This window comes from Rhincodon typus, chromosome 40 (assembly GCF_021869965.1).
Source record: "Rhincodon typus isolate 14 chromosome 40, sRhiTyp1.1, whole genome shotgun sequence".
NCBI lineage: Eukaryota > Metazoa > Chordata > Chondrichthyes > Orectolobiformes > Rhincodontidae > Rhincodon > Rhincodon typus.
The window spans coordinates 2,879,308-2,901,522 of record NC_063371.1 but is presented as its reverse complement, the minus strand read 5'-3'; the positions used below and the strand labels follow the sequence as shown (position 1 = coordinate 2,901,522).

At 42.7% G+C, this 22,215-nt stretch overlaps 1 protein-coding gene across 7 annotated transcripts in view; it reads left to right on the top strand.

The window, feature by feature from the left end:
• Positions 1-21,710, top strand: part of c40h2orf42 (chromosome 40 C2orf42 homolog) — a 27,041-nt gene extending 5,331 nt beyond the window's left edge. Inside the window, exons 2-11 of one of the 7 annotated variants that reach the window (XR_007265842.1) lie at positions 1,643-1,682; positions 3,303-4,171; positions 6,616-6,732; positions 7,428-7,529; positions 10,133-10,240; positions 15,803-15,903; positions 16,815-16,977; positions 18,470-18,723; positions 20,725-20,811; positions 21,324-21,710. Coding sequence is in view for 6 of the 7 variants with exons in the window: in XM_048618718.1 (XP_048474675.1) it covers positions 3,334-4,171; positions 6,616-6,732; positions 7,428-7,529; positions 10,133-10,240; positions 15,803-15,903; positions 16,815-16,977; positions 18,470-18,678 (1,638 nt within the window). In the remaining variant the exon portion in view is untranslated. Of the gene's footprint in view, positions 1-1,642; positions 1,683-3,302; positions 4,172-6,615; positions 6,733-7,427; positions 7,530-10,132; positions 10,241-15,802; positions 15,904-16,814; positions 16,978-18,469 lie in introns of all 7 variants that reach the window. The other 6 variants (XM_048618718.1, XM_048618717.1, XM_048618719.1 and 3 more) reach the window with 6 other exon arrangements.
• Positions 21,711-22,215: the final 505 nt, after the last annotated feature.

Below are 22,215 nucleotides of genomic sequence, written 5' to 3'. Positions count from 1 at the left end.
TTCTCCCACCCCGACTCCCTTCTCCAATCCCTTTCTTTCTCCCTCCACCTCAGCCCCCTTCTCCCACACCGAGTCCCTTCTCATTCTCCCTCAATCCCTGCCCCCTTCTCCTAACCTGACTCCCTTCTCCAAACCCCTTCTCTCTTCCTCCATCCATCCCCACCCCTCCACCTCCCCCAGTCCCATTCTCCCTTATTTCGATTCAGAAAGTATTAATAAAACAACTTCTGTTAGTGAAATGAATGGGACTGATAATTAACAAATCTGGGGACCAATAACCTTCGCCCTAGAGCATTGGAAGGGATGGTGACAGATAAAGGGTTGATCATCTTTCACAATTTTATTAATGCTGCAGTGCTGCCTGAAGCTTTGGAAATTGCAAATGTAACTCTATTACTTAAGAAAGGAAGGAAGGAGACAGCAGGCAACTCCGGACCTGTTAGCCTGGCATCAATAGTAGGAAAATTACGAGATGCTATTATAACAAAGTGATTACTGGTTATTGAGAAAATGATTTAACTGAACAGATTTATGAAGGAGATGAAGTTTGGGGATAGCAGGAATATGGCATTGAGGAGCTGATCAGTCATGATTTAGAATAACAGAGCAAGTTCAATGAATGGCCTACTCCTGCTATTTTTGCAGATTCTTATGTACTCGGATGGCCTTATTCCCAAAACCCAAGGGACCTTACCTGTTCTCATTTACCTTTAATGATCTGATTATTGCTGTTGTGAGAGGTGGCAGCGCGCAAAATGGCTACCATGTTTCCTGAATGACAACAGTGGCAACAGTTCAAAAGTACCTTTGAAAACATCAAGCATTTTGGGGCAGCCCATGTTGTGAAAGGCCTGCCACTTGTCAGCCCAAACATTGATATAGTTCAGGTCTTGCAGCTTTTTGAACCTGGACTGCTTCAGTATCTGTGGAGTCATGAATGGTTCTGAAGATTGTGCAATCATTAATGAACAGCCCCACTTCTGACCTTGTGACGGAGGGAAGATCATTGATGAAGCAACAAAGATGGTTGGGCGTCAGATACTATCCTGCAGAGATGTCCTGGAATGATTGGTCTCCAAAAAATGTAACCGGACTTGTCCAATCTCTGAATTTATACACAGGAACAAAAGCAGAAGTTGCTGGAAAAGCTTAGCAGGCCTGACAGCATCTGTGTTCAGAGTTCTGGGGAAGGGTCACCGAACCCAAATGTTAACTCTGATTTTTTCCTCCCAGATGCTGCCAGACCAGCTGTGCTTTTCAAGCAACTTCTGTTTTTGTTCCTGATTTATAGCATCCTCAGTTCTTTCGGTTTTTATTCTGAATTTATACATTCTGCCATTTCACAGCTTCTACCATTGAGTCTATGCACAGTTCCCCCGACACTCGTAATTCCTTTTCAATATTTTAATTCTACCCTTAAAGTGAAGAGCGCATAAGAGTGTTCTTAGAACAAGAAATACTTCACTGGAATCCTTCCTGAGGTAGATAGTAGAACTTTATATAGAAAAGGAATTTAAATATTGAAGTAGTAAGAATGTAAAAGAAAGGGTATGGAAATTAGAGTCTCATTGACATTATAGACAATGTACTCTGATGTGTGTGATCATATGAGTCTGTAATGTGTGATATGTATTTCCTGTAGAACTCAGGTCAAAAATATGGACAAAACAAGCAGGAAGAAGGTGAGTAGTTTGAAAAATTCTGTTGAAAAGATCAAATGTACAGCCTGATTGATCTCTATTACAATAGAGACAACAACTGTGATAATTTAGTGTTTTCAACATTTACATTTTGAAATGAAAATTTGAAACTGCCCATACTTTGTTCTTGTTCCTATGCAGAGGTCACATTTTATTCAATATCTTCTCCAGACAATGGAATTCATCCAAATATTACAGGAACTGAACATAGTATATCTCTGGTAAATTTAGGATAACTTTAGCTAATAGTGATCAGAAAATATATGTTACATACCTCGTATCCATTGATGTCCTGCTAAACTCAACTGCTTTCCAACTTTTGGGAAAAAGAAATTTGTACCTTGTTCTTTTCCTTGTAAAACTGCAGGACACTTTAAAGGCTTCCTGTATCTTGTATAAAGGTTCCTGATGACTTGTGTAGCAATCACCTTTAACTAGTGTAAACCACAAATGGCATTTAAACATTGCAGTTTTGGAAAAGTAAAGCCAAATAGTTTTATTTTCGTATAGTTGTTTAAAGATATTCCTGTTTGCTGTTGTTCAGTGTCCTTGGAATCCACTAGCTTAATACAGAACTCCACTCTTCATTTGATAAGTGATCTTCTCAAGAATTTTGAAACATTGAAAAGTGTAAGAAGTGATTAGCATTTTTTGAGACAAGCTGGGAAGCCTTATTGAAGGAAAAAGTGCTAGTTGCATCGTCTCTTTTCCATGTGAACATGAACATTTTTGAAATTTTTTCACGTGTCTTCCACTGATATGGTTAACAAACTGGGACCGGAGGTGATTAGAATGACTGCTAACCCTAAACCCTAACAGCACCAGTCTTAAACAGACTTCTTCAAACCCAGTCCCTATTTCTTCTTCACACTGACAGTGCTGAATGTTGTAGGCAGATTGTCTCTGGTGTGTGTGGGGTGGGGGTTGAGACTGTCATACACCTTCTTCTGGAATGTGCCTTTGCAAAGGAAATCTGGAGAAAGATGCAATGGTTTGTGTCCAGGTTCATCCCGAGCAGCTCTGTGACGCAGGACTGTGCTGTACAGTCTGTTCCCCGGGTCACACATTGAGACAAACATCGACTGCACCTGAAGGACCATCAACCTGGTGAAAGACGCTCTTTAGTCTGCCCGAAACCTGTTGGTCTTCCAGAGCAAGGAGTTGACCTCGACCAAGTGTTGCAGACTGGCACTTTGCAAGGTCCAGGACTCTATGTGTTGAAGGATGCACTAAAGCTTGGGGCAGCTGCTGCCAAGGCGCTGAGGAAAGACCACCGTCTGAGGTCTTCCTGCTGAAGTTAATTAGGGGTGTGTTCAGTTATCGGAACCTCCTAGTGCCTCGAATGCATGGAAGTATGGTGTGGTTTAAGTAAGAGATGCCTTTGGTTTGTTGGATAGAGTCAAACTCCAGTGTTTGTTTGTTTCCTTGACATGCTCCTGTATAGAACTGAACTGTGTTTGTGAATATGTTCAGATATAAAGATATTTTTTGTGAATGAAGTATATTTTGAAATTGAAAAAAAGTCTCTCTAGTACTACAACATAATTATCTTTTCAAACTTTGCCTTGCTTATTTGACGAGCTGAACTGTTTTTCTCTCCAGTAGGGTATAAACAAGGCCAGTCACGTGAGAGATGGAGCAGCAGCCAGAGAGGATGAAAACCTTGGCTTTCCTGGCTGACTTGGGCAAACCTACTCTTCGGGGCATCAAAAAGTGCCCCAAGTGTGGCACCATCAATGGCACTCGTGGACTGAGCTGCAAGAATAAAAGCTGTGGTGCTGTCTTCAGGGATGGCGTGCGGAAGCAGCAACCCAGCATCGATGCTGTTCGCATAGTCACGGGATCTGCTTCGCAGGTGTACTCAGTGAGGCTTCGGGATCGAGGACCTGATTACCGGGGCTTTGTGGAACTCGGCACAACAGAAGCAATTCAGACGGTCGATGGCACCGTTATTACGCATGTGACCAGCCGCTGCCTAGTCCCCACCTGTTTCAAAGTGACCTCACAGGAGGTCTCCGAGAATCAGTGCCAGCACATTAAGCTCGCCATGGAGTGCCATGTGGAAGCCACTCCGCACACTCTGAAGAGCTCTGTGCTGAACTCTCTCCAGGTGTCTGCTGAGACCAAGCAGGCCATCTGGACCCTGGCGACTGAGTCGAGCGGACCCCTGGTGCAGAGGATCACCAGGAGCATCATGGTGGTGAAGTGCAAAGCTAGCCCCAAGCACAGTTTGGGCTTCCTGCACGTTTCGTTCCACGAGAAGGCTAGGCTGAAAGGTGTGACAGAGCGCAAGTTCTACTGCTCCTGCCAGGCTTTCAAAACCAGTAAATCCAGCTCCAACAAAGAGGAGCCACCGAAACGATGCATTCACTTCTACGCGTGTGTCTGTGCTTTTGCCAGTGATGAGAAGCTGGGGAAAGAATTTTCCTACTTTATCAACTTTGATTCCATGAGTAGGTGCAGAAGTTCTGGTGAGTACAAATTTGTTATTTCCTGAACTGCCACATGATGTTACAAAGACTGGAAGGTGACTTTCCTGTCCAAAACACTATCCGATGGAGGTGTAGACTCCTTTCTAGATTTAATCACAAATTTGAACATTCTTTAGCTAAACAGGAACCCTGTTTGCTCTTGCTGTTGAACGCAAAAGATCTCTGATGTACACAAGAGACCCCCAGTGCTATTGAGAAGAGTGAGGGAGTTCTCCTGCGTGTCCAAGCCAATTTTGATCCCTCAACCAACACTGACAAACGGATTGCCTGATCATTATCACACTGCTGTTTGTGGGATCTCTCTGTGCCTAATCTGGCTGTTCTGTTTTCCATGTTAATACTCTCCTGGCTTTATAAAGTGCTTTGAGACATGCTGAAGATGCAAACAGTGCTATATAAATGTATATCTTTATTCTGAACCCAGTTGTGTGAAGGTGTAGATCAGCAGAACTGACTAGCCATTAGTGAAGCCTGTAAATGTTATGGGAGAGCCATCAATAAAATCACTGTTTTTAAAAAAATAACAAATATACAATAAAAAGAAAGATGAGTATCTAGGCCCTTGACACAGCTCAGAATTTATATCCATAGAGCTGATGACACTTGTGACTCCGTTAAAAGAAAAATCCCAAGGCTTCCTTCATCAGTACATAGCAACACCACAGAACAGCAATTCTGCAATTTACACATCAAAGTCTGAGTTGTAATTTTGCATAGATCTGTTGTAATCAGACATTAATGTATTGGCACTCAAGTGTTCTCTTAAAGTCCTTGAACTTTGTTCTCCCAGTAATGATATTTGGTCCTTCCACCAGTTCCCTTTCTTGCCTGTGAAACAAATTTCCACGTATGGTTAGTGGTTTTGCTTCCTGCTGCCATTCTGCCTTTGCCTTCTGTCCTGAAGGCAGCAATTCTCTGATGGGGAAGAGGCAGCAGCAGCCTCTGGCATCTCACTTTAAGCATGAGCTGGAAGATTGATTTTCAGGAGGGGTCCATAGTTAAACCAAGACACATGGACTCTCCACAGGCTTTCAGTGGATAAGGATCAAGAGCAAAGAGGCGTACCTGATTTCTTTTCGCCTCTTTTGCAGCATCAGAAATTTGGCCATGATGGAAGGCTGTAGCTATTTTGTTACTGCTACATGGCTATTAATTTGATGGACACCTGATTATTACTTTGCCAAGCAATCATTCACGGTGGAACACTCAGGAAATATTCAGTTAGTATATAGTATTATATTGTAATATATTAACATGTAGCTTAGCCATCAAAGAGATACAAGTTAAAAAGAAGTTAGGACCAAGACAAGTAGTGTCATTTTCCTATTCATTTGTGCATATAGGTGTGTTGTTTGGCCCAGCGTTTATTGCCCATCCCTAATTGCCCCTTGGGAAGGTAGTGGTACACACCCTACTTGAGCCACCACAACCTCTGTGGCTAGGGCCATCCACTGTGCTGTTAGGGAGGGAGTACCAGAATTTTAACCCAGCGACACTGGTGGAATGGCAGAATAATGCCGAGTCAGGATAGCTTGTGGCTTTGGATGGTGCTCCTATGTATCTGCTACCCTTGTCTGCCTCAGTGTTAGAGGGCTAGGAAGCAGCCTGTTATTGCAGTGCATCCTGTAGATGGTACATACTGCTGCTACTGAGGGCCTCAGACAGAGGGAGTGAATGTTTCAGGAGTGGCCCTAGTGTTGATCAAGTGGGCTGCTTTGTTCAAGATATTTTCGAGCTTCTCGAGTGTTGTTGGAGCTGCCCCCATCCAGTAGAGTGGGGAGTATTCCATCACACTCCTGACTTGTGCCTTGTCAATTTGTGCAAAGGCTTTGGGGAAACAGTTGCTCGCCACAGTACCTAAACTCTAAGCTGCTCATGTATATGATCCCCCCCCCACCTCCAAAGAAAATGATGTTATACTGGGGGATTCAGTGATGATAATGTCTCTGAATGTCATGGGAGGTGGTTAGGTTCTTAAAGTACCAATCGATGTTGACTAAGTTACTGGGGAAGTTCCTTGAGGGAGGGTACAAATAAATTCACAAAACAACTGACTGCATTCTGGAGAGCAAGAATTGAAAGATTTATTGAGAAGATGGGGCCAATCAGTATTGTTGAGCCGAATGTTGCATGGAATTTACATTTTTACATAGAACTTACAAAAAGCAGCACAGAAACAAACCTTCATCTTATACCTTCTATACCTTCATCTTATCGCATAACCACACCCTTCTACTTACTCCCTCATACACTTATCTAATGTTTCCTGTAGTATTCACGTCAACTGCTCTTTGTGGTAGCAAGTTCCACATCCCACCCACTCCCCAGGTGAGTAAGTTTCTCCTGTGTTTATTGTTCAATTTACTGACGTTTAATTTACTAATTTTGATCTGTTTATGTCGGATTAAATTGCTTCAAACTAGGGCTTCAGGCAAATTCTGAGACACAGCTGCTGGCACTTTACCCCCAGGACCACCCCTCCCAAGCCGCATCAAGTGCGGTTTCGAAAGCAAAGAAGAAGAAAAAAGAAGACATAGCTGGTAAGCTGTTGCTAAATGCTGCAAGAATTTTGCTGCTTTTTTTTTTGGTGGGAATGTTCCAATCTCCAAGCTGAGGGCTGCGCATGTTGAGGGTGCCACATATCCACCTCAGGCTGCACCATCAGCAACAGAGTGAGGTCTCTGTCTACTCTCCCCAACTAGATGCCCGAGTTGGACTCCCAGCACACCAGTATGGATTGGTAGGAAAGTAGGTTCTATCCACATTTCACCTTTGTAATTATTTTCCAATTCCAAGTATTTGGGTAAGGTATGATTTGCCTTCCATTTCATTGGTTCTCCTGTTTAGTAGTTTGTAGATAGTCCCCAAGGGATACTGACTGTGGGAGTACCTCATGCCCCTGTGATCCACTCTCCCAACAAAGGCAGCTAAAGAAATGAATCAACCTATATAGTATTTGTTGCTGTAGCAGCTCACATGGGCCAATGCCTTTATTGTAACTGTTTTGTCTCTGTCTGCATCTCTCTTTTTCCTTTTTTTCTCTCTCTCTCCCCCCTGCCTTCCCCCATCCCCTTACCCTCTTTTTTCCTTTTTCTGTCTCCCGTTTCTCTCCCCTTCTCTCTTTCTAACTCTCCCTCTTTGACGCGCTCTCTCTTGCTTTCCTGCTCGTTCTCCCATGCTCTCTGTCACTCTCCTGCTGTCTCTTCCCCACTCTCTCATTCATTCTCTCTTTTAGTGAGTCAACCCATCGATGAGTCCCAAGTAACGCTGACATTTCAACATTGGCTTGCTAGCGTCACAGAGCGCATCAATCAAACTATGCATTACCAATTTGACGGTGAGTGATATGTTTTTGCAAAGTTGATAGCTTTACTAAAGAGGCAGTAATTATTTATTTGGAAGTAATTTTCTATAGACTAATCCCTTAATTGTTTGTGTAGATGCTGTCATTGGAATAATTTAGCATCTCTTTTCACATTTTTTTAATAACTTGAGTGAGTTTGCAACAGTGTAATTTCATGTAATTATGTCTGTTGAGGTAAACCAACTGATTGTGGTCTCCCACTGCTGTTGAGTGTTGACAATCAACTGTGTGATAAGACAGCAGAAACCGTTACTGCACAAGCACGTACACAAGAATTCAGAGCAGGAGTGGGCCATTTGGCCCCTCAAGCCTGCTCCGCAATTTGACACGATCATGATTAAGGCCTCAGCCCCAGCCCCAGTTTCCTGTCTACGTATCGACCCTGCCACCGTAACTCTGCTGAAGTCAGCCTGAAATATATTAAATAACCCCATCCTCCACTGCTCACTGAGCAAGAGAGACAGACAGATTTTTATGATGATGCAGTAACTTTACCATTTCTGCAGCGACTTGGTTTGAAAGCCTTGCACTTGTGTCTCACAGAAATATCATCCTTGAAATTACTGAGCCCAGTCCAAATATGAAAGAAGAGTATTTACCAAAAGGTGAATACTTTGGGGAATCTTATCTCGGGAAGGCACACCAGCATAACAAAGATAGCTTGCGTCTATGTAGCTCTTCTCATCTGGTGAAATGGAAGTCTTCACAAAAACAAATTTGTCACTTGCATGTTAGTGACTGCCATTCTGTTGCCATCACCATTCTGAACCATATCACCACAAAAGTGTGGAATGGAGTGTTTGATGCCAGTTCCAGGTCAGGTTGGATGTATTCCTGGAGATTTCGTTGTGTGACCTCTCGATGGCTTGTCCTGGTTAGGCTGCCTATATTTCTTCCTCCCCATCTCCTACACCCATCGAACTAGTAAATGAGAAAGGTTGAAAGAAAACACATTGTTTGATGGCCCTGGGATTTGTTTTTTTTTATGCTGAGATTGCTTACAGCAGTGTTGAAGAGATTAACCCTTAATTCTTGGATATTCCATTCTAACCCTGGAGATTGTCAGTGCCAGCCCCATCTGGTCCCACATTACCACTCTTCAAACCCAATGCTAATCAGGAGTCTTGGAGCCTTCATGTTTTTGCTGCCAGCCTTTTTTCTTGACAGCTTTGCATGTGATGTCCCTGTGGTTTAAAGTTAATCAAGTAATTATGCCCTAGCTGGTGTGTTTAATAATAACAGTATGTCGCCATTCTGTTTGCTGACCTGTATTTGCTTCGGGCACATGACCACTTTGGTAATAGATTTCTCATCCTGTTGTTCAAATTCTTCCATGCTGTCCTCCCCCTTCTAACTCCACAAACTTTTCCAACCTTACAATCCTCAAAGAAAGAGATAATAAGAACTGCTGATGCTGGAGTCAGAGATAACACAGCGTGGAGCTGGAGGAACACAGCAGGCCAGGCAACATCAGAGGAGTAGGAAAGTTGACATTTCGGGTCGGGACCTTCTTCAGAATTCAGATTTTCTGAAGAAGGGTCCCGAGCCGAAACGTCAACTTTCCTACTCATCTGTTGCTGCCTGGCCTGCTGTGTTCTTTCAGCTCCACACATATAATCCTTAAAGAAATCTGCATTTCTCCAATTTCGCCCTGATGTCAGGTTTCCTGTAATCTAGTCAGTTCCATTTTTCTACTCTGCCCTATAGCCCTGCAAGTTTATTTTCTTCAAATACATATCCAGTTCCCTTTTGAAATCATTCATCAAACACATGAACTGGGAACAGAAGTAGACCATCCGGCCCCTTGAGTCTGCTTTACCATTCAATAAGCTTATGGCCAACGGTTTGTGTTTTGAATTCCATATTGCCATCTACGCCCAACAACCTTTGATTCCCTACCCTAACAAGGATTTATCTAACTCTGTCTTCAAAATATTTAATGATCCTGTCTCCACCGACTTCTGAGGCAGAGTTTCAAAGTTGCCTAACCCTCTCTGGGAGAAATAAGTTACTCCTCAACCCTGTCGTAATAGGACAATCCCTAATCCCCTACTTTTTAAACAATGCCCCACCACACGCACGCACACACCCCTCACTATCTACCTACCTTCCGGGCTGACCCACACGAGGAAACATTCTTCTGACGTCCACCTTGTCAACACCATTCAGTATCGTATACGCTTCAGTGCCTCTATTTCCACCACCCTTGCGGGCAGCAAGTTCCATCCCCTTTTGCATTTCCTAACCTCTGGAGCCATCTACTGAGCCTTTAGTTCTTGGAGTTCCCTTCCTGAAATTCTCCGTCTGTTTCCTCCTATATGACACGTTTTAATATCTACTGCTTTGCGTCTTGGTGTCAAAATATGTTTTTGTCTGCTTCCATTCCTGTGTATTTTTATTCTAATCAACGCATTCAAAGATGTTAGTACACACCTCTGGAGCAAGTGGGCCTCACTGCTTCAGGACCAGCTTTTGCCATCATAAAGGTATTTTGTGTCTGCAAGTTGTTGTTAAAAGAATAACAGAAATGTCAGTCATTGCAGGCTCTGGTAAAATGCACATTGTTGTTCTTGCAGGGAAGCCTGAACCACTGGTGTTCCACGTTCCTCAGATTTTCTTTGATGCCCTGCAACAGAGGATTTCGATGGGAAGCAAAAAGAAACGCCTTCCCAACTCCACCACAGGTAACCCATCTTACTACCTGCTCAAGCATGGCATTGCAGCAACCCCGAGACAATTATGTCTAGGTGCAAGTGTGTGGCAGATGAGTATAAGGCATCTCTGATGTGAGGTTGTGATAATTTGCACAACCCACTCTTACTGCAACTGCTGTGAACCTGACTTCAGATTCAGCTCAGTGAGTTGGAATGAATGGGCTTTGTCCATTGTCATCCTCCCCAGGGAAATTGCACTCCGAATGGTCCTGAATCAGTTTCTCTTCTGGTGCAGAACAAAACTAGAGGCTGTATATATAAGATTGTCACCAAGGAAACAGGTAGAGAATTCAAGAAGAACTACTTCACACTATGATGGAGCTCAATACCACAGCGAGAGAGGTTGAGAGACAATAGTGTTAATTTATTTAATGAAAAGCCTTCAAGCGGAAAGAAGCAGAAGCATATGCTGATAGGACTAGTTTAAGAGAGATAGACGAGACTTTTGTGGAGTGTTATCCGTCGGGCAGACCAGTTGGACTAAATGGCCTTGTAACGTGCTGTGGATTCTACGTAATTCTTCACAGTGCAAAATTGCTCCAGCTTTATTTCTGAATTTGGGGAGTTACAGTCAGAGAAAAAATGATGTAGGGAGTTTAGTACGTTTCCATTTGATCCCAAAGAGTGTCGATGATGGAGTTGGAATGAAGTGAGCTTTGCTCTAAACCTGACAGTGATGCTGAAGGACCACTGTGAGAAGAACATTTTCTTTTAATTCTTTCTTTGGACATGGGCATCACTAACATGATCAGCATTTGTTGGCCATCCCTAATTGCCCTTTAACTGTGGCTTCCCATTTCAGAGAGCAGTTAAGATGTATCCACGTTATTATATGGACCCATGACACGATGGGGTACGAAACAAGGCACAGATCTAGGTTAATAATAATAATAAATTTAATAACCCCAATGATAGCAGGTATATTCACAGAAGGCAGCATTACAGATCTCTGTCTCCTACCTCCTAATCAACCCAGTACCCTAGCCGTCCCTTTCTATCAATACCCTCCCACTTGTGTATCCTTAACATTAACAATACAACTGACGTAACATTAACACGTATTTGCTTTTGGTATGGAGTCACATGTAGGCCAGACAGGAAAAATGGCAGATTTCTTTTCCCAAAGGATTTTAGTGAATCAGACAATGTTTTTTGCAACAATCAAAAATTCTATAGTTACCATTACTGAAACTAGATTCAAATCCCATAATTGATTAATAAATTGAATTTAAGACCCTGCTGGCGTGCAGTTTGAATCCATATTCTCAGTGAATTAGCCAAGGCCTTAGGATTACTCGACCTACAGCATTAGCATTATGCCAACATTTCCCCACAATTGCCCATCATGGTGCACTTAAAAAAACTCTCAAAATATTTTTTCAAAGAACTAAATAAAATCTTGATTATTCTTTGCCATTTGGTCCCGTCTCCCTCTGCCATACACCATCTTCAGCAAATGTAATGAGTTGTGTCTGGTTTCTATCATGGCTGCAGAAACACCAACCACTCTGCCGACGTCCAACAATACTTGTACGGGGCAGACCAAACCCCTCAAAACATATCAAGGAGATAGCCTAGACCCTAACTTTGATCTTATTTAAAGACAAGTGTAAGGTGCTGCATTCCAGATGTGATTTAATTGGTGAAACTACTAGGCTTTAAGCAAAACACACTTTATTCTTACACCATAGTTACAATACAAACATAAAAAGAACAGGCATAACTTTAACTCTATGAAAATACTTTTAAAAAATTGTTTAACATTTACACATTAGCTGTTCCAATATAGCAGCATCCCGTAAACACACCCTTGGCAAAGGCAAATTCAGCAAAACAGATTTCCCTCACTTGCTATCTCCTCCAGTCCAAGAAAATGAACACAGACAGAATGATCTAACAGCAGAGACAGAACTCGAGCTTTTTGCAGCAGCAGCGAGAGAGAGCTGCATCTAGCAGCTTCAACTTCAAAAAACTCCAACAAACTCCAACTTCAACAACTGAAAGTAAAACTAAAACCCTAGTTCTGTGTGAGCCTGACTGTGCCCACTCATGCTTCTTATGGCTAATTTTTAAAAAAAATCCACAGCTATTTACTCAGCTTTCCATGGAACAGACACCTGGGCACCAGGTTTATAATACCCCTCTTCAAGACAAAGAGGACAAAACAAATCTCTCTTAACCGGAGGTTTTGTCACAACTTGGATGAAGTTTATTCCATGTATTTTCTGCCTTCTCTGGCCCTTGAGGGAGCTTTTGGCTTCTTAATGACCATCTGTGAAAATACAAATGATAGCATCATGCCTTTTTCTTTCCATCTCCATCATTTCTTGAAAGAGCAACAATTAATAGGTGAGTTCAGCATCCAGTGGAGTGCCCAGGCAATTTAATAAATACTCTCTACAGATTAGTAAAGAAGTGTGAATATGGTGACTTCAAGTCAGATTTCACAAGAGTGTGAATTATTGTAGGAATTGCAGATGAGTCTTTGCCAGATTCATTACAGTCCAAAGAAGACCTGACTCTACAGAAAACTATGCAGACAATGAGTAAAGCATAAGTCCAGAAGCAACATAGATTAATCCTAAGTAGAATATCAACCTTGGCGCAAAGCAGAGTCCATTGAATTCTCAAACTACAGCAAACAACATAAAATGTGCAGAAATGAGAGGCGGTTTCAGAAAAGCAAGAAATCAAATAGCCCCCCACATAAAGAGATTACTGAGATAGAACAGCCTACAACAGAAGTAAAGCCTGAAGTGTTCCCAGATGAAGTAGATGATCCATACCTGGCATTTTGGCAAGCTGATACTTACGCCAGTGGTCACCTCACCAATTTCATATTGGATACTGAGGCAAGTGTCACTGTATTATCAGATAGTGTGGGAAAGAAAATACTGTCTACAGGCAACAACAATACAACTATTATGGTCCAAGAGAAATACAACTTAAAGTTAAATGTATGCTATCGGCAACTCTCCAGTATAGGGGAGACTTGGGAAGAATGGCAGGAAATCTATACATACTTGACAATCAAAAATTCTTGCTCGAGTAGGAAGGCATATCTCAATCTCAACTTTATTTGAAAGGTGGAAGAGGTTACACAGCAAAATCTAACAAGCTCCTTTGCCCCTCAAATTATTTAAAGGAAGCTGAATGTTGAATACTGAATACACAATATACTGAAACAAAGTTAATGCCTCACTTGGCAACTACTACAGACCCTTGAGACAGTTTCTCAAGAAGTCATAAGGATGGTGTTGGAACCCATATGAAGAGAAGTCTTTTCAGAGGATCAAGACATTTGATGTCCACAGATGTGTTAGCACACCATAATCCATCCTTTCCGACCACCAAAGCAGCCGATAGTTCACCTGGAGGCTCAGGAGCAGTGCTTTCTCTACTGGACAAGAAAGAAGGAGCAAGGATGGCTCCATGAATACAGGGTTTCAACTTTGTCTCATGATTCCGTCAATGAAACAGTGCATGTGCCGGGAAAACTGCAGACAATAACACCCTCCAGAGTCATGGTCAGTGCCCTTACCAAATGGAGTCCATTTATGAAATGGAATCATACACTCATACTGAAGTGAAGTAATGGTCAGCAAGTCACAATTGGCTTAATCAGATCCAACAGAAGCAGTTAAGGAACTGGGGATATCTCAACTTCTGTCAGGATTACATTGAAGGTTGGCCACTTGGTCAAAGGTCCAGTGGGTTGACCATGTAAACATTTTGTGAGCACTGATGATATTTCACAATTTCCAACAACCTGCAAACTAGCAGAGATCGTATACTGTTCAAACTGCTGAAGGAATTGTTTGAAATACTTGCAGGACCCTTATCCCGTTATGATTTAATTATCCACCTCTGACCTACTGGGACAAACCTAATAGGGAATTTAATAACGCAAGGTACCAACAGACCTCAGACTATCAGGAAAAGAATCAGAGTCAACGCTCATCAACCCAACAAATGACTGGTCTTCCAAGCAGTGTTCTCTCTAAGCTGCTCCAAAGTTCCATGCATGGCAATCGGCATCAGCATTGACTTTGGGTCTCAGATGTCACTGCTGCGCTTCAGACTTGGAGGCCAAAGCAGCCAGTAAGAAAATTAAAGGGAACATGGCTTCCAAGTCTGAACAGAATCGTTTCTGGGAAAATACTGAAATCTCAAGATCACCTGAATTTGTGAAGACAGACTTGGAAAGCATTTTTTTAAAATTTACTTATGAGACATGGACATCGCTGGCTGGCCAGCATTTCTTGCTTATCCTTTGTTGCCCTTGAGCTTATTGGCTTGCTAGGTCATTTCAGAGGGGAGATGAGAGTCAATGACATTGCTGTGGGTCTGGAGTCATATGTAGGCCAGAACATGTGAGGATGGCAGATTTCCTTTCCTGAAGGATGTTAGTGAGCCAGATGGGTTTTTCTGACAATCGGCGACAGATTAATGGTCATCAGTAAATGCTTAATTCCAGGTTTTTAAAAAAATTTGAATTCAAATTCCACCGTCTGCCATGGGATTTGAACCCAGGTCCCCAGAACATTAGTTGAGTTTCTGGATTAATAGTTTAGCATTAAGACCATTGGGTCCCCGATGGAGTTGCACTGAATTTTTAGATACAAGATGTATGGCATTAAAAATGAAAAAGAAGCTTCATACGGATCTGAAAAGTTTAATATTGTAGAGTGCACCACCCACTATGATGATATTAAGTGGATTTGTGGACAAAACAGCTTAAGATGTTGAAGGAGTGAGTCCGAACTTCTGGTCCTGCACAAAGTCTCTGTAACAACATGCATCATAGCAATATAACCTATAACTGGTTGCTCACATGCAATAAACTATATCTTGTTAAGAAGCAACTCCTCTATCTAGACCAGGAAGTAGTTTTCTTATAAAACCCATTGGATCAAGCAGGCGCTGAAGTTTCCTGCACTTAAAGAGGATGGCAGTAGCAACTTCCACTATGAGCAGTTCAGCCCATATGCCTGCTTTTACCTGATAAGTAGCAGAATAGTGAGCTCAGTTGGCAGGGAGGGCACTGATGGGTTGAGGAGGCAGTTGGCTGCAATTATCAGAAAATTCATCAGGATGTTATGGAAGTGGCCCATCGCACAACATGGTGGAAAGACAAGGAGGTAAGGCGGCATCAGGAGAGCAGCTGGAGTGATGTTCACATTGATGATTGTTCCTCTTTCCACCCTACTTCAAATCAGCAAATCCTGTCCTTTCTTTACCTCATTCCTCTTCAATGCACCAATGCTATTGGCCTTGACCACTCTGTGGGCACAGCTTCCACATTCTTATCACTGTCTGGCTAAAGATGTTTCTTCTGAACTCTCCATTGAAAAGGCCACCTCCTGGAGAGCAAGCGGAGGCCTTTCACTGGCCAGGTTTTGGCGACAGCTTACTGCTTTTAAATTTGCTGCTCCCACATTAGGGAGAAGTGAGCTTATCTAGCAGAAAATAACCCTCTGTTCCTCCTGTTGTCCTTTTTTGATACTAAAGCATGTGCGTTGTCTTTTGTAGGATTCGTTCGGAAGGATGCAGTGCCTCTGGGAACATTCTCCAAATACACTTGGCAGATCACAAACATTCTTCAAGTCAAGCAGATATTTGATACCCCAGAGGTAGGTGGGAAGGGGGAGGTGAAGGTGTCTGCAATAAGGCTGCATTAGTCCATGATGAGCAAAAGAGCTGACAGTCTATAAAAGAAAATGCCAGCCACTGCATTTCAGCAGACTTGGTCTTCCCATGAAGTTCGGGAAGATGATTGGCATGGCTCAGTGACTGATCAGTAGGATCAGACAGCACAGAGGGCGCCCATTTGGCCCATCATGTTTGTGCTGACTCTTTTTGAGCAAAGTTCTTTGCCTATGGCTCTGCAGATTGCATTTGTCAAATATGTATCCTGTTTGTCAAAATTGCACTTGCATCCACCACTCAGCAAATGTGATCCAGCTTATAACAACTTGCTGCATAAAGAAAATTCTCCTATTTTCTCTTCTGGTTCTTTTGTTAATTATATCAAATTTGTGGCAAATCTATGGCTATTGATCTCCCTGTGTCCTGTTTTGTGGAAAACTGCTCAGATTCTGAGGCCATTGCCTTATTTCATGAATGAGAGAGTCTTTTCATAGAATAGTTACAGCACAGAAGGCCATTCAGCCCCATCGGGATCCTAATCCCAGGCTTGGTTTTTGGGAAAAAAAATATTGTTTTTCCTCATGTTGCCTTTTGCTAAACACTTTTTAAATTAGTGCCTTCAGTTCCTCAGCCCTTCTGCCTTGAGCTCTCATGATTGCGAACACCTTTGTTAGATCTCCTCTCAAATAACTCTGCTCCAAGGAGAACAACTCCCAGCTTCTGCAGTCCTACTCAAGCAGTTCCTCATCCCTGGAATGATGGTCATGAATTTTTTTTGTAGCCTCTGAAACTTCCGCACCCTCCAGAGTGCGATAGAAACTGGTTTCTGGGAATTCTAACAACTCTTACAGCCTTGTAAAGATGTAATCCAGCACCCTTTATTTCTGCCTTTCAGATGCCCCTGGAGGTCACACGCAGTTTTGTTGAAAACCGTGATGGCACCTACGAGTTGTTTAAGTGTCCAAAGGTGCAGGTAGAGAGCATTGCAGACGCTTACAGCCGAGTGGAGAAACAGCCAAGCATTCGACCACTGGAACTCAAGACTTTCCTGAGAGTCGGTGAGAAATTTGGTTTTAAGGGTAATGCTGCTTGGGAGATTATTTTTAGAATCAGGTATCCAGAAGATATTACCCCAACATTAGTCTGTTAAAAGTTTAACTTTGCTAACAAGTCTATCATGTGGTACTCCGTTAAAGCACGTTTTGAGACTCCAGGCATGCAACACTCATCCACACTCTGTTCGACAAGATCAAGCCCATCAAACATGGTTTCTCTTCAACTAATCCAGGTCAGCCTGTGTTTACAAGCACATGTGTTTCCAAGTGTCATTCAATTTTATACATGATCACTTTCTCTAGAAACTTCCCCACCATCAGTGGTTAGGCTGGTTGCCCTGTAGTTTATCTCTTGCTCCATGCAGAATATTCAAATTCTGGCAGCACCTCCAAATCTGAGGAGTGTTGGAAGATTGTGTTCAAAGCCTCAGCTGTTCCACCCTTGCTTTCCCTCAGTTGACCTAAGAAATATCCTACCCAGACCAGGCAACATCTCTGTTTTGAGCAACACCAACCTTTCCAGTACATTCTCCTTTTGTTTTGCTGCAACATCTTCTTTACTGTGATAGGCACCATCCTCTCCTCCAGTGAGGACAGATACATAGTACACATTTCGTACCTCTACTCTGACTTGCAGCAGTAGAGGACAATCTTCATTGTCATACTTGAGCAACCCTGTCCTTGTTTTGGTTATCCTTTTACTATTTATATGCTTCTAAAAATTGTTGGATACCCTTTTAGGTTACCTGCAAATCTACTTTCAAACTCACTCTTTGCCTCTCCAATTCCTACACTCACTAATCTGACCTGCCCTCTCCCTTATTCTAATATCTTCCAGATCTATAACGAGGGTTGTCTGAGATGTCTGTGTTCCTCTTGTTACTCTTCCTGAAGCTGGTTCATTAAATATATTCAAAGCTGAGATAGATTTTTAATCAGTAAGGGAATCCAGGGAATTCAAGGAATATAGGGAAAAGGCAAGAAAGTGGAGTTGAAGATTATCAGATCAGCCATGATCTCATTGAATGGCAGAGCAGACTCAATGGGCTGAATGGCCTACTTCTGCTTTCGTAACTTACGGTCTTGTAACTTCCAGTTTTAATTCTTCCACCATTGATGGCAGGGCCCTAAGCTCCACAATACTCTCCATCCACCTCTCCCCTTCTCTCACTCCTCTCCTTTAATTGACCTCTTTGACCAAGTCATGTGCCCATATAGCTCCTCATGTGGCCAGGTGTCATGTTTTCTTCATTGAAGTGCCTTGAGACATTTATTTTATTGTGAATGTTAGATAAAGATAAGTGTTGTTGCACCTCTGAAAACATTTAAAATGCCCTGGGAATAATATGTGCAGCATAAATTCCTTATGCCTATGATCTCAAAATTCAGCCCATTTTGGTTAAGTAACTGTTTGGGGATGTTGAGTAGTTGTAACATAAGAGTTTTCGTTTATGCCCAGCATAAAGTTGACTTTGGAATTTTCCTTTGCATCCAGGCAACATGTCGCCTGAGCAGAAGGAACCCACTCCGTTTATTATTGAATGGATCCCAGATATTCTGCCCAAATTGAAGATCGGGGAAATGAGAATTAAGCTGGAGTACGGTCATCACCGGAACGGACACGTCGAGTATAGAGAACAGCAGCCATCTCCGGAACAAAGCCTTGAGCTTAGCCCTTCCCTTGCCACCATTAATATTCATTGAAATCCAGGGAGTCATTCGGCTATCGCTGTCACCTCTTTTTTGGAGGTAGGTAAAAGAAAGAAAATCCCAAACACCAGTCTAATGGAACTCGAAAGGAACTCTGGAATCAAGCCTGAAGCTTGATGAAGATCTGCAGCGAAACCATGTGGGTTTGAAGGCTTGGTCGACTCTGACCATTGGAGGACAGGCAATTCATGGGTTGCATTTAATAGCAGTTAATACGTTTGACCCTTCTACTTGCAATCCAAAGCACTTATTCACTTAGACATTGAAACTGCATCACAGTATTTTAAAGCTCCTTCCTGCTAGCACCAGCTACATTTTGATTTCCTTTCTCTTCTGTATAGGAAGTTGCTGACGTATCATGCAAATACTAAACAATGCTCACCTACGAGAAGTCATTTTGAACTGGGTATCCAGCTTATATCTGATTTGATTCCTTTCTGTCGTCAGGGATAATGGCTCAAGTTTGTGTCACAGTATGTCTCACAAAACAAAAATGAGAGATGTGTTGTGATATCTGCAGAAACACTACATTTGTATTCTCCAGTTGCACGCCAGACCATTCCTGAGGGACCTGTTAACTCTGGAGAGACTCGTGCCAGACTCTGTCAGTACTGGCATTTGCCTGACAGCCTCCAAGGTGGCATCTTAGAATTTGTCATTGACAGCAGTTAAGGGCCTATCCAACGTGCAAAAGCTGTTGAGAACAGTCAAAGAGAATTTTTATCTTTGCAGTACATGTAGCAGTGACTGCAAAAAAAAGTTCTTAAAATAAGTTTGACTGTTTTTTCATGATTCCATATTGTGTGCTTGCATATCAGAACTGAATAACAAGCTGTACTTGCATTGTAGCACCTCATCATACCCCAAAATGCTTCACAACTCATTATTTTTCAAGTGCAGGAGACCAAATTCCACCAATAGCACCCCTAAATTACCCTGTTTTTTTTATTTCATTGGTGGTGTTGCTTAAGGTGAAACATGGTACTGGGTTCACCTCTTGCTGCTCTTTGAATAGTGGAATCTATCACACCCATCTGAATATGCATCTGGAGTCTCTTTTATAGCTGAAGACAGCAGCTCTGAGTGTGCAGTACTTCTCCGGTACTGCATTGAAGTGTCTGCCTAGGTTGTTTGCTAAGGTCCTATAATGGACTTGAACTTCCAACCTTCTAACACAGAGCTAAGAAGAGAACAATACTTTGTTTCTTATTGAATATTTCCCTCTCTGGATTGTCCTTGGCATCTATAGATCTGTAATTTGCATTCTTATAGCACTTCTCAGGATGTCCTTAAGCCATGTATAGACAATGATGTGTTTTTGAAGTTAGTTGCTTTTTTATGATAGGGCAACACAGCAACCAGTTTACCATCATACTGTCCAGAAACAGCAGTGAGAACTGAAGAACAGTGACAGCAGACTTGAAACATTAACCCTTTTTTTTACTCTCCACAGGTGCTGCCAGACCTGCTGAGTTTCTCCTGCATTTTCTGTTATTATTCCTCTAGAATAAATCCTCAGTTCTCATCCTGGTGAATGATTCTGTCTGTGTGCATCCTCCATACTGTTTGAGTATCAATGCTGTTGGGCCAAATTGGCACTTCAGAAGTGCCAGTCATTGACCACTGAGAAAGAGAGAGGAACTGCCATCTCCCTATGTTCTTCACTGCTATCATTATTCTGGAGGCCTGTACCAGCAAGAACCAGACCCTGACATCATGAGTCACGGTAGAGAGGGTGACCAACAAAGTGACCGTGATGCATTTCTGCAGTTCATCATACACCCTGCAGCCACAGAGCATTGCTGGATATTGAATCTGGTGGCAGGGGTACTAATCAAGTGATCAGTTCTGACTTGTATGCATGTTGAGTAGTCAGAGATCTTTGCACTGCATCTATCCAAGTTCACCCGAATTCGTTTCAAACTGCACACATTTATGCTGTTATTGCTGCATTTGATATATTACAAATTTAATTTACCATTAAAAAAACACAAAATAATGAGACTTTACAGAGGCTGTTAAACATTTATTTGCCTACAGGATATGGGCATCGCTGGTTGTACACATCTGTTGTACACCCCTACTTGCCTGGACATAGTCTGGCTGGAGTCACATAGGTGAGACCTGGTAAGGATGGCAGATTACTAAAGGGCATTAATGAACCAGATGGGTTTTGAATGACAGTTGACAGTAGCTGTCCACTGTTGGACCAGGCTTTTAATTCCAGATTTTTTAAAAAATTCAATTACATTCCACCACCTGCCAGGGTGGTGTTCGAACCCATGTCCTCAGAACATTAGCCTGAGGTGCTGGATTGTTAAGTCTCTTGACATTACCACTGCCTCCCCACTTGGTGGGTTCTGTTCCTCTCCCTGCTAACTGTCTCGTGTCAGAATCAGACTATTCTGCAACTTGGAAGTTGTACTCGGCTTCCAATCACCTATCCCTTCCATTTCAAAGATCATTTCTGTAACCTCGTCCAACTCCATTGCTGCCTCAGTCACCTGCTGTGGAAACTTTCGACCCGTGCCTTTGTTACTTCTAGACCTGACTATTCCTGTACTCTCCTGGCTAGCTTCTCGCTCTGCGTCCTTTGTAATCCCTGGCTCATTCGAAATTCTGCTGTCTTTATCCTACAGCTCACCAAGTTACTCATTCAAAAGCAAAATACTGTGCATGCTGGAGGTGTGGCCAGGGGAGAGGAGGAGGAATGGAAAGACTGCTGAAAATAGTCTGAAAGATCTGGCGGTGCCTACAGGGAGAAGCACTGTTGGTAACAGACCTAGGACGTCCACCCCGTTTCTCTCTCCATAGATGTTGCCGGATGTGTTTCCGGTTTTAATTTTGCACCGAGTGCTACTGTCTCTCTCCACCTTCAAGATGTTCCTTAAATCCTGCTTCTCTGACCGAGGTTTTGGCTAACCCGTCTTGAGTCTCTGAATTTGGCGCGGTGTCGAATGACGTTTGATGTTCCTGCGAAGCAACGCAGGGTGTCTTACTAAATTAAAGGCACTATATAAATGCAATTGTTGGTGTCTGAGTTTTGTTCTGTCGTTGCGGCTGACCACGATTAAAATACGGAGTTGGTTAGGAGACAAAATGAAACTGATGAGCTTTCTCATTCGTCATAGGAGAGCCGTGCTATAAATGGTTCTTTCACAATGCTATTGAGTCAGGAATCCCAGGGCTTCGTGCCAGTGATGATCTTTCCCTGTGTGCTGGTGTGAATCATTCCTAGGTCCGAGTCAGAAGCCTCAGGTGTTGCTCCAGCACCTGAGTGCAAACATCTAGGCTCTTGCACCCGTCCAGTACCGAGGGGCTGCTGCACTAACAAGTGGCCGTCTTTTAGATATAATGCTGGGCTGAGGACCACTCGCGTGCATTGTTAAAGATGCAGTGACTCAGATGCAGGGGGTAGGCAGCCGCTCTCTGTCCCTCAGACCACGTTGCAAAACAAACAAAATGAATCGGGTAGTTACCACATTGCTGTTTGTGGGACCTTGCCGTGACCTCACGTTCCCTCCCTTACAG